Genomic DNA, 11,610 nt, shown 5'->3' with positions numbered 1-11,610 from the left:
ATGCAAATCACTTTGACCTTTTACTGAATAATCTTGTTGGCGAAGACGCCAATAAGTGGAAAATAGTAGAGGGTTGAGTCAGTAGTGTTTCTCGCCTTCCTTTGCCCCACGGTGGGTTATTTTGCAGCACAAAAACTGAGATACCATGTCAAGGATTTTTTTTTATTTGGGCAAAATATTTCCATTTTCATTTGTATTATATTTTGCTCAAAATTAAACAAAAAATAATTGATACCACAGTAAAATAAATCATGAATGAAAAGGAGCAGAAAAAATCTTTGTCTCCTGTTCACACAAATACAACATTAGCTCTTTAACCCACAAGACTATTAAGGCCATATTTCTATTTCATAGCATACTGTTGTGGTTGGAGGAGGAGTGACGGCACAGTTCCACAAGGGGGCAATATTGCTCTATGTATTTATTATATATATATATATAAATATATATAATAATAAACAATACTATGACTATAACCTAAACAAGAGAATGGAGTGTGACTAATCCAAAAGGGGTGTATGGTGTGAGACTATGTGTATGAATGATTAGCTGTTGAGTGTTACCGTGAAGTGTTGAGAGAGAAAGCAGAGAAGACCAAAGGGGCTAGACAGAGGAAGGTCCGTGAGACAAGCGGGAGATCCGTGGGGCTGAGAGAGAGGCGTCAAGAGGTCTGTGTCCAAGTGGGAGGTCGAGATCCAAGAGGCAGTCCGGGAAGCGGGGGAGGATGGGGAAACGAGGAATGACGAGACGCACAGCTCGACACGTGGAACAAAAGCAGACTGCAGGAAGGACGACAAGGGAAAACATGAGCCCATACAAACACGACGGTGAAGAACACAGAGAGCGAAGCAAGGTTGCATTGATCTGGATGATAGCTTACGGTAACAGAGACTTACGTTCTCGCCTGGATAGCAGGTTGAGCAGGCTTTTGAAGGCAGGATGTGATCATCAGCTCCAGGTGTGCTGATTGCCGGCGATTGGTTGCAGCTGCTTGGTGTCGCCGGTGCGCACAGATGAATGTGAGCCATAACAGTACCCCCTTCCTATGGACAGCTTCCAGATGTCCTATAACACGAATCAGAAGAACAAACGGATCAAAAGTCAAGGGAGGGTGGAGGGACGAACTGGTGGAGGGTTGCCGGCCCAAGTGTCCCCGAATCCACCGGGGACGAGTCTGGTGGCGGCGGCGAGTAGAATGCCGCTGCGACCTGCGAGGCGGACGACCAAGGGACGGCCATCGTCTTGACCGTAGGAAAGGCGGACGCGAGTAGCGCCAGAACCACAGCAGCCTATGAGTATCATGTCTCTGTCTTAGGTGTTGCTGCTGTTGGCGGACATGCACTGGCCACATCTACTGGTCACACTTATCATTTCACCATGTACCAAGTAAAATAGCTTTGAGGTCGGTAAGCACATCCAAAATTACTCCATACATTAGGCGCAGCGGGTTACAAGGCGCACTGTCAAATTTTGAGAAAATGAAAGGATTTTAAGTGCGCCTATAGTCCAAAAAATACGTACATTTTTCGACCCATCTAAATAGTTGTGTGGTAGGAGACTTTGGAAGATTTACAGTAACATCACAGACAAATGTTTTGCTGAAATGTTACAATGTTGGAAGCAGTATTGCATTAATAGTGCAGATCATGTTTACTGTAAATCTGTTAATATAAATAAGTCTGTCCCCTAGCTGCCTTTTTGGGCGACATTGCCTTGGATGAAGAAGAACTTCTGATGTTTAAAGAAGCCCTAAAAGTAGCACCTCTTCAGCAAAAAGGTATGAGCTTGAACACATTTTCTTTTTTGACTCCAGTTGTGCAAAAGTCATCCTGTTTACATTCTTTTTAGTTAACAGTTCCGCTTCCAATGACGTCATCAAATTAAGGAAATCTGACCGTAGACATAAAGTTAAAAAGTTAAAAGTTAAAGGCCTACTGAAATGCGATTTTCTTATTTAAACGGGGATAGCAGGTCCATTCTATGTGTCATACTTGATCATTTCGCGAAATTGCCATATTTTTGCTGAAAGGATTTAGTAGAGAACATCGACGATAAAGTTCGCAACTTTTGGTCGCTGATAAAAAAGCCTTGCCTGTACCGGAGGTAGCAGACGATATGCGCGTGACGTCACAGGTTGTGGAGCTCCTCACATCCGCACATTGTTTACAATCATGGCCACCAGCAGCGAGAGCGATTCGGACCGAGAAAGTGACGATTTCCCCATTAATTTGAGCGAGGATGAAAGATTCGTGGATGAGGAAAGTGAGAGTGAAGGACTCGAGGGCAGTGGGAGCAATTCAGATAGGGAAGATGCTGTGAGAGGCGGGTGGGACCTGATATTCAGCTGGGAATGACTAAAACAGTAAATAAACACAAGACATATATATACTCTATTAGCCACAACACAACCAGGCTTATATTTAATATGCCACAAATTAATCCCGCATAACAAACACCTCCCCCCTCCCGTCCATATAACCCGCCAATGCAACTCAAACACCTGCACAACACACTCAATCCCACAGCCCAAAGTACCGTTCACCTCCCCAAAGTTCATACAGCACATATATTTCCCCCAAGTTACGTATGTGACATGCACATAGCGGCATGCACGTACGGGCAAGCGATCAAATGTTTGGAAGCCGCTGCTGCATGTGTACTCACGGTACCGCGTCTGCGTATCCAACTCAAAGTCCTCCTGGTAAGAGCCTCTGTTGTCCCAGTTCTCCACAGGCCAATGGTAAAGCTTGACTGTCATCTTTCGGGAATGTAAACAATGAAACACCGTTTGTGTTATCCGGCACAACAGCCAGGGGGTGCATTCTACGGCGGGGGTGCGTTATCCGGCACAACACCTGCCGCAATACACCGCTTCCCACCTACAGCTTTCTTCTTTGCCGTCTCCATTGTTCATTGAACAAATTGCAAAAGATTCACCAACACAGATGTCCAGAATAATGTGGAATTTTGCGATGAAAACAGACGACTTAATAGCTGGCCACCATGCTGTCCCAAAATGTCCTCTACAATCCGTGACGTCACGCGCAGGGGTCATCATACCGAGACGTTTTCAGCAGGATATTTCGCGCGAAATTTAAAATTGCACTTTAGTAAGCTAACCCGGCCGTATTGGCATGTGTTGCAATGTTAAGATTTCATCATTGATATATAAACTATCAGACTGTGTGGTCGGTAGTAGTGGGTTTCAGTAGGCCTTTAAAGTACCAATGATTGTCATAAGGAAGAAGAAGAAGACGAGCAGCAACATCCAGATCTGAGCGGGTTTGGTCAGACGGCATCATACCATACACCATCAGCGGCAATTTCAGTGGTAGGTTCCTGTTGTTCGACACATGTCGGAGCAGTCAAACTCTGACTCAACGTTTTTCTTCAGGGAGTCAGCGAGCCATTTTCCGTCAGGCCATGCGTCACTGGGAGAAGCACACCTGTGTCACGTTCATCGAGAGGACAACCGAGGAGAGCTACATTGTTTTCACATACAGGCCTTGTGGGTGAGTTGGCCGTTCGCAATGTAACCAGAGTGGGTGTGTATGAGAGACCCAGAGTTGAGTATAGAGAGAGTATGGCCAACCCGGTTTTAGGCGATCTCCTAAATCAGCGATCGGCAACCCAAAGTGTTGAAGGAGCTATATTGGACCAGAAATACATAAAAAAAATCCGTCTGGAGCCGCAAAAACTTAAAAGCTTTACCGTATTTTTCTGACTATAAGTCGCAGTTTTTTTCATAGTTTGGCCGGGGGTACTCAGGAGCGACTTATGTGTGAAATTATTAACACATTAGCGTAAAATATCTAATAATATTATTTAGCTCATTCCTGTAAGAGACTAGACGTATAAGATTTCATGGGATTTAGCTATTAGGAGTGACAGATTGTTTGGTAAACGTATAGCATGTTCTATATGTTATAGTTATTTGAATGACTCTTACCATAATATGTTACGTTAACATACCAGTTGGTTATTTATGCCTCATATAGCGTACACTTATTCAGCTTGTTGTTCACTATTCTTTATTTAATTTAAATTGCCTTTCAAATGTCTATTCTTGGTGTTGGGTTTTGTCAAATAAATTTCCCCCAAAAATGCGACTTATACTCCAGTGCGACTTATATATGTTTTTTTCCTTCTTTATTGTGCATTTTCGGCCGGTGCGACTTATACTCCGGAGCGACTTATAGTCCGAAAAATACGGTATATGAGTCTTATAATAAATCAAATCAAATCAAATCAACTTTATTTATAAAGCACATTTAAAATTTACCACAGGGGTAGCCAAAGTGCTGTACAATGGACAGGTTAAAAGATAAAACGAGTACCGAGCAAACAGAACACAACACAAACAGAACACGATAAAAAAATAAATAAATAAAATAGAATAAATAAAAACATAAAAACATGAAAACAGGTTCACAGCAGGTGTATTATGGGGCGCCATTGCAGGATGGATTTCACTCAGTGTTAAAAGCCATGGAATAAAAGTATGTTTTTAAGAGAGATTTAAAAACAGGAAGAGAGGAGGCTTGTCTAACACTCAGAGGTAGGTCGTTCCAGAGCTTGGGAGCAGCAACGGCGAAAGCTCTGTCACCTCTAAGCTTCAGCCTTGTGTCAGGGACCGTCAACAGCAGCTGATCGGCTGATCTTAAGGATCGGGTGGGGCAGTAAGGCTGAAGGAGGTCGGAGAGATAGGTTGGCGCGAGGTTGTTTAGACATTTAAAAACAAATAAAAGGAGTTTAAAATGTATTCGATAACGCACAGGGAGCCAGTGAAGGGACGCTAAAATAGGGGTGATGTGCTCACGTCTGCGGGTCTGTGTTAGCAGACGAGCAGCAGAGTTCTGCACGAGCTGCAGGCGGGCGAGGGAGGCCTGGCTAATGCCTACATACAGGGCATTACAGTAGTCAAGACGAGTCGAGATAAAGGCGTGGATTAATTTCTCAAGATCATGTCCTGATAGAAGCGATTTCACTTTCGCTATTTGGCGTAATTGATAAAAGCTTTTTTGTACGACGCTGCTGATTTGTTTTTCGAATTTAAAATCTGAGTCAAACTTTACCCCCAGGTTTGTGACACAGTCGCTGAGATACGGGGTCAGAGTGCCCAGGTCAACGTTGGGGGAGGGAGGGCGACTTGGACCGAACAACATAACTTCTGTTTTATCTTCATTTAGGCTCAGGAAGTTAGCTGAAAGCCAGACTTTGATGTCGTGCAGGCAGTCAATAAGACGTTGAACCGTGTTATTTTGTGCCATGGGAAAATAAATCTGGCAATCATCGCCGTAAAAATGAAATGCAATACTGTACTTCCTAAAAATAGAACCAAGGGGGAGAAGGTAAAGCGCAAATAAAATTGGGGCAAGGATTGAGCCCTGGGGGACCCCATGTGGTAAAGGAGCTGTGGAAGACATAAAACTGTCTACTTTTACACAAAAACTCCTGTCGGTTAGGTACGACCGGAACCAGTTGAGGGCGGCGCCCTTAATGCCCACACAGTTCTCAAGACGAGTGATTAAGGTGGCGTGGTCGACGGTGTCGAACGCAGCAGACAGATCTAAAAGCACCAGAACAACATATTTACCAGAATCAGTGGACAGGAGGATATCGTTAAAAACTTTTAGAAGCGCTGACTCTGTGCTGTGGAGGGCTTTAAAATAAGGGCAACACATGATGTAAGTGTCTATATTAGCCTACTATCGAAATAACTATGTGTCGGCTGACACAAATCTTCGTTAACAGAAACGTTGAAATGTAATATTTATTCTACACATTTTTACAACATTGGAAAACATTATTAAAACTTCTCAGAGGGGGACAAAACTCCCGGAAATGACTGGCTTAGAATGGGTAAAGGTATAGATGTGTGTGTCTAAGAAAACGGCAGGCTGTCTTCTTCTAATGGATTTATTACCTATTATCTGTTCAAGCCGGGTAACGTTTGCTGTGGTCTGGAACAACATGGCACACAAACAACTATGAGAAATGCAGGCAATATTACATACTATAATGTGTCATGAGACATGCAAATATAAATTGAATACACAGAGGACATAAGTAAAGTAAATTAAATGAGCTCAAATATACCTAAAAAACGAGGCATAATGATGCAATATGTACATACAGCTAGCCTAAATAGCAGCAGTCATGCACTGACTAAATATGCCTGATTAGCACTCCAACAAAGCTCACATTTGTGTATTCACGCACAGCAGTGGTATAAAACATGTCTTTCTGTGGCAGCATCAGAGAAAGTTGTACTTGTAAACAAACTACGACGTGTTCAAGGACCGCCAAAATTAGTAGGACAAAACGGCGCTCGTCAAATACTCTCATCAGTGAAGCATGTTTAATATGAACAGTGACATTACTAACAATTCTTTTAAAGAGCCCATAATTTAAAAAAATTCTATTTTCATACATTTTTTGAAAAAGCTCCGGGGAGTAGAGATGCGCGGTTTGCGGACACAACCGCGGAGTCCGCGGATTATCCGCGGGTCGGGCGGTTGAAATTAAAAAAAAATTAGATTTTATCCGCGGGTCGGGTCGGGCGGTTGAAATTAAAAAAAATTAGATTTTAAATAGATTCAGGCGGGTGGCAGTTAAACCAATTCGGAAATATATATACATAGTTAAATGTTGTTACCCACATATGAAAAACGAGCAGGCACCTGCAGCATGCCACAACAGAAGAAGAAAAAAAAAGAGATGGCAACGCCGGCAGCAAACGTGGTACGCGACAAACTAAAAAAGGGAATACTAAAGACCAGGGGAAAAAAAGGCCAGAAAAGTTCAGCGTGGACTCGTTTTTATGAGGTTGTAAATCAGGATGATAGTAATGCTGGCTATGTGATTTGCAAGAGCTGTGACGCTGTTTATGTCTACGACAGTCACAAAACCGGGACATCTAACATGGTGCATCACATTTGTGCAAAACCCCGAACCTTCACAAACACCCTGAGCATGAGCAGTTTCGTCCGCCGTGATCCCAGAAGAGTGCCACAGAATGTTAAAACAAGATAGAACGCAGCTGCCTGCAGCAGTTTGAGTGGCGCGAGCGCGCTTGGAGGTGCGCTCAGCGCGGCTCCCAGATTATTGCGCACTGGTGTGCGTCTGGGCCGTGACAGCGTGGCACGCATTGAATGTCTCTGCTGCATTGGATCAGTCTCCTTTCTTTAACAGGCAAAAGTTTTATAACCTCACTAATGCCTTGCATCGTCTATATTAGATATATAACAACGGGCGGGTGCGGGCGGGTGCGGTTTTGATTAAATGTTAGTTCGGGTGGATGCGGATGGTTGACGACTTTTGTGATGCGGTTGCGGATGAAATAATTGCCTTTCCACGCATCTCTACCGGGGAGCCATTAGGACAACGCTAAAGATCCGCAGGTTGCAGACCCCCGTCCTAAATGATTGGTCCAAAGGCACGTTTTTCGACGTGTAACAATGTCTGTTGTGCAACATGGGGCTGCCCCACCCTCGTGAATTGTGTACAGCTTTTACATTGCTTTCCCAACAACCCGGAAAGAAGATGTGGTTGTGAAGTATGGGATGTGAAGATTCACCGTCAACACTGGAGAGCCACCAACTACCGTGGCTTGTGCGACGTAAACACATGACACACTGCGTTTTGTCCAGGACGGAACACACTAAGGCTAACACAAATAATAACAGAAGAAATGATTACATTAAATAGATGGTTTGACAAAAAGACTATCCTAAATAATGTAACTCGGTCACAACAGAAGAGAAAGTCAAACACAAATACAAATAGACTAAGTAAACATTGAAAGAGTAAAAGAAACCACATCTTGGGTGTAATGATAGATGAGAAAATAAACTTGAAATCTCATATAAAAATATACAACATTAGGTGGAAAGAAATATGTTCTGGACCAAAAATTACTCCGTATTCTCTACTGCTCGCCAGTGTTACCATATCTGACTTGTTGTGCAGAAATATGGGGAAATAACTACAAAAATACACCTATTCACTTACCATATTACAAAAAAAAAAGATCACACATACTGTTGGCTATTGAGAACGTTCAAACCCTTTATTTATTGAAATGATTGAAATTCAATACATTTCCAAAGAGTTAAAATTATGTACAAGGCAAAATAAGGGTAATAGGTCATTTTTTTGGCCGTTCTGTGTATTTTTTTTAACATTTATTTTTATGCGTTTGTTAGAGAGCCTGCAGGAATGTAGCAGCAGAGTGCGTTAAACACGGCTGCAAAACTGACTAAAAAAAGCATGTCTTATTATAAGTTTATGAGCTGTATATATAGAGTTTATGTTTAGAACTATATATAGATGTATTATTTTGGTTCATTTTGTCAGGAAAGCTTGCGTCAAAATGACAGCAATTGCATTCTTCCGAGCACAGCCCCTCACGGCCTTGGTAGCAAACATGGCGCCAGTTGTTTAGTTGGCCATACTCTCTTTATGCACGAGTGTGGGGAGACCTGAGCGATGTCGCCCCCTGCAGTTGTTGTTCCTACGTGGGGAGGAGAGGCGGCGGTCCTCAGGCCATCTCTATAGGCAAAAACTGTGATAAGTTTGGCATCGTGGTGCATGAGCTGGGCCACGTCATCGGCTTTTGGCATGAGCACACACGCCCTGACCGCGACCAACATGTGAGCATCATCAGAGACAACATCCAACAAGGTACTGCACATTTCTTTTCTATTTGTGTGTCTGTAGCTTTAGCTGTGTTTGTCCACAAAGGGTGTGTCTCCCGAGAAGTGGTATTGTGTACTCTTTACATGTACCCCGTAACTCTGCACTTGTCCAATGTACAAAACCCAAAACTAGTGAAGTTGGCATATTGTGTAAATTGTAAATAAAAACAGAATACAATGGTTTGCAAATCCTTTTCAACTTATATTCATTTGAATACTTTGCAAAGACAAGATATTTAATGTTCGAACTGAGAAAATTGTTTTTGCGAATAATCACTAACTTAGCATTTAATTGCAGCAACACATTGTTGTGTTCCTGAGCCCATGTGGTGATATCCTTTACACACTGATGACGCTTTTTGATGCAGTACCGTCTGAGGGATCGAAGGTCACATACATTCAATGTTGTTTTTCTGCCTTTTTCGGTTCAGATTATCTGAACCTTTTGATGATATTACGGACCGTAGATGGTGAAATCCCTAAATTCCTTGCAATAGCTCGTTGACAAATGCTGTTCTTAAACTGTTTGACAATTTTCTCTGGCATTTGTTTACAAAGTGGTGACCCTCGCCCCATCCTTGTTTGTGAATGACTGCTTTTATACCCAATCATGGCACCCACCTGTTCCCAATCAGCCTGTTCACCTGTGGGATGTTCCAAATAAGTGTTTGATGAGCATTCCTCAACATTCAGGGACGGCGTGGCGCAGTGGAAGAATGGCCGTGCGCGACCCGAGGGTCCCTGGTTCAATCCCCACCTAGTACCAACCTCGTCATGTCCGTTGTGTCCTGAGCAAGACACTTCACCCTTGCTCCTGATGGGTGCTGGTTAGCGCCTTGCATGGCAGCTCCCTCCATCAGTGTGTGAATGTGTGTGTGAATGGGTAAATGTGGAAGTAGTGTCAAAGCGCTTTGAGTACCTTGAAGGTAGAAAAGCGCTATACAAGTACAACCCAACCCATTCTCAGGTCTTTTTTGCCACTTGTGCCAGCTTTTTTGAAACATGTTGCAGGCATCAAATTCCAAATGAGCTAATATTTGCAAAGAATAACAAAGTTTACCAGTTCGAACATTAAGTATCTTGTCTTTGCAGTCTATTCAATTGAATATAGGTTGTATATTGTATTCTGGTTTTATTTACCATTTACACAACGTGCCAACTTCACTGGTTTTGGGTTTTGTAATAGATAAATTACATACAAAAATGTAAATTTTTTTTTTTTTTTTTTTTTTTTTTAAAAAGAAATACAATCATGTGTGCTTATGGACTGTATCCCTGCAGACTGTTTTGATATACATTGATATATAGTGTATATATTGTGTTTTTATGTTGATTTAATAAAAAGATAAAAATTTAAAAAAAACTTTTTTTTTTTTTTTTTCTTGTCCGGTGGTTGGGGACCACTGGTGTAGATGATATATTTGTACAGCATTTTTTTTAGTGCTCGTAAACAAGCTGCCGTGACACATAGTACTGTTATACTGTAACATCATTGATAGGGGACCCTTAAGTCCACTGACTGCTGTATCTGCTGCACATGGACAGGCCAAGAGTACAACTTCCTGAAAATGGAACCAGGCGAGGTGGACTCACTCGGTGAAGTGTACGACTTTGGCAGCGTCATGCATTATGCCAGGAATACCTTCTCCAGGTTGGTACATCATTTAAAGGGGAACATTATCACAATTTCAGAAGGGTTAAAACCATTAAGAATCAGTTCCCAGTGGCTTATTTTATTTTTCGAAGTTTTTTTCAAAATTTTACCCATCACGCAATATCCCTAAAAAAAGCTTCAAAGTGCCTGATTTTAACCATCGTTGTATACACCCGTCCATTTTCCTGTGACGTCACATAGTGATGCCAACTCAAACAAACATGGCGCATAGAACAGCAAGCTATAGCGACATTAGCTCGGATTCAGACTCGGATTTCAGCGGCTTAAGCGATTCAACAGATTACGCATCTATTGAAACGGATGGTTGTAGTGTGGAGGCAGGTAGCATAAACGAAATTGAAGAAGAAACTGAAGCTATTGAGCCATATCGGTTTGAACCGTATGCAAGCGAAAACGACACGACAGCCAGCAACACGGGAGAAAGTGAGGACGAATTCGGCGATCGCCTTCTAACCAACGATTGGTATGTGTTTGTTTGGCATTAAAGGAAACTAACAACTATGAACTAGGTTTACAGCATATGAAATACATTTGGCAACAACATGCACTTTGAGAGTGCAGACAGCCCAGTTTTCATCAATTAATATATTCTGTAGACATACCCTCATGTCAGCAGGCCAGGGAAGCTAGGGTCGATATTCTTCTCTTGATCATCTTCGGGACGGTGTGAGCCAAGACATCCAGGGGGTTTAGCTCGCTCGTCTGCGGGAACAAACTGCCGCCATTGCTTGCCGTGCTAGCAAGGTCCTTTGTCCCTAAATTGCTCACACACTCCGGCAGATTCAATGGGGGTCTGGCGGCAGATTTCTTTGACTTTATCGTTGGAAATGCATCTGCTTTGAGTGTCGCAGGATATCCACACATTCTTGCCATCTCTGTCGTAGCATAGCTTTTGTCGGTAAAGTGTGCGGAACAAACGTCCAATTTCTTGCCACTTTCGCATCTTTGGGCCACTGGTGCAACTTGAATCCGTCCCTGTTGGTGTTGTTACACCCTCCGACAACACACCGACGAGGCATGATGTCTCCAAGGTACGGAAAACAGTCGAAAAAAACGGAAAATAACAGAGCTGATTTAACTCGGTGTGTGTAATGTGTATAAAATGGCGGATTGCTTCCCGATGTGACGTCACGTTGTGACGTCATCGCTCCGAGAGCGAATAATAGAAAGGCGTTTAATTCGCCAAAATTCACCCATTTAGAGTTCGGAAATCGGTTAAAAAAATACATGGTCTTT

At 42.7% G+C, this 11,610-nt stretch overlaps 1 protein-coding gene across 3 annotated transcripts in view; it reads left to right on the top strand.

The window, feature by feature from the left end:
- LOC133574579 (bone morphogenetic protein 1-like) overlaps positions 1-11,610 on the top strand; it is a 65,345-nt gene that overhangs the window by 11,502 nt on the left and 42,233 nt on the right. For all 3 annotated transcript variants that reach the window (XM_061926759.2, XM_061926758.1, XM_061926757.2), the window contains exons 3-7: positions 1,691-1,777; positions 3,242-3,331; positions 3,395-3,512; positions 8,507-8,685; positions 10,245-10,350. In XM_061926759.2, coding sequence (XP_061782743.1) covers positions 1,691-1,777; positions 3,242-3,331; positions 3,395-3,512; positions 8,507-8,685; positions 10,245-10,350 — 580 coding nt within the window. The remainder of the gene's footprint in view (positions 1-1,690; positions 1,778-3,241; positions 3,332-3,394; positions 3,513-8,506; positions 8,686-10,244; positions 10,351-11,610) is intronic.

The sequence above is a fragment of the Nerophis lumbriciformis genome, linkage group LG32 (genome assembly GCF_033978685.3).
Source record: "Nerophis lumbriciformis linkage group LG32, RoL_Nlum_v2.1, whole genome shotgun sequence".
NCBI classification, from domain to species: domain Eukaryota; kingdom Metazoa; phylum Chordata; class Actinopteri; order Syngnathiformes; family Syngnathidae; genus Nerophis; species Nerophis lumbriciformis.
The sequence above is the reverse complement of the archived record's forward strand: the minus strand, read 5'-3'. Positions and strand labels throughout refer to the sequence as shown.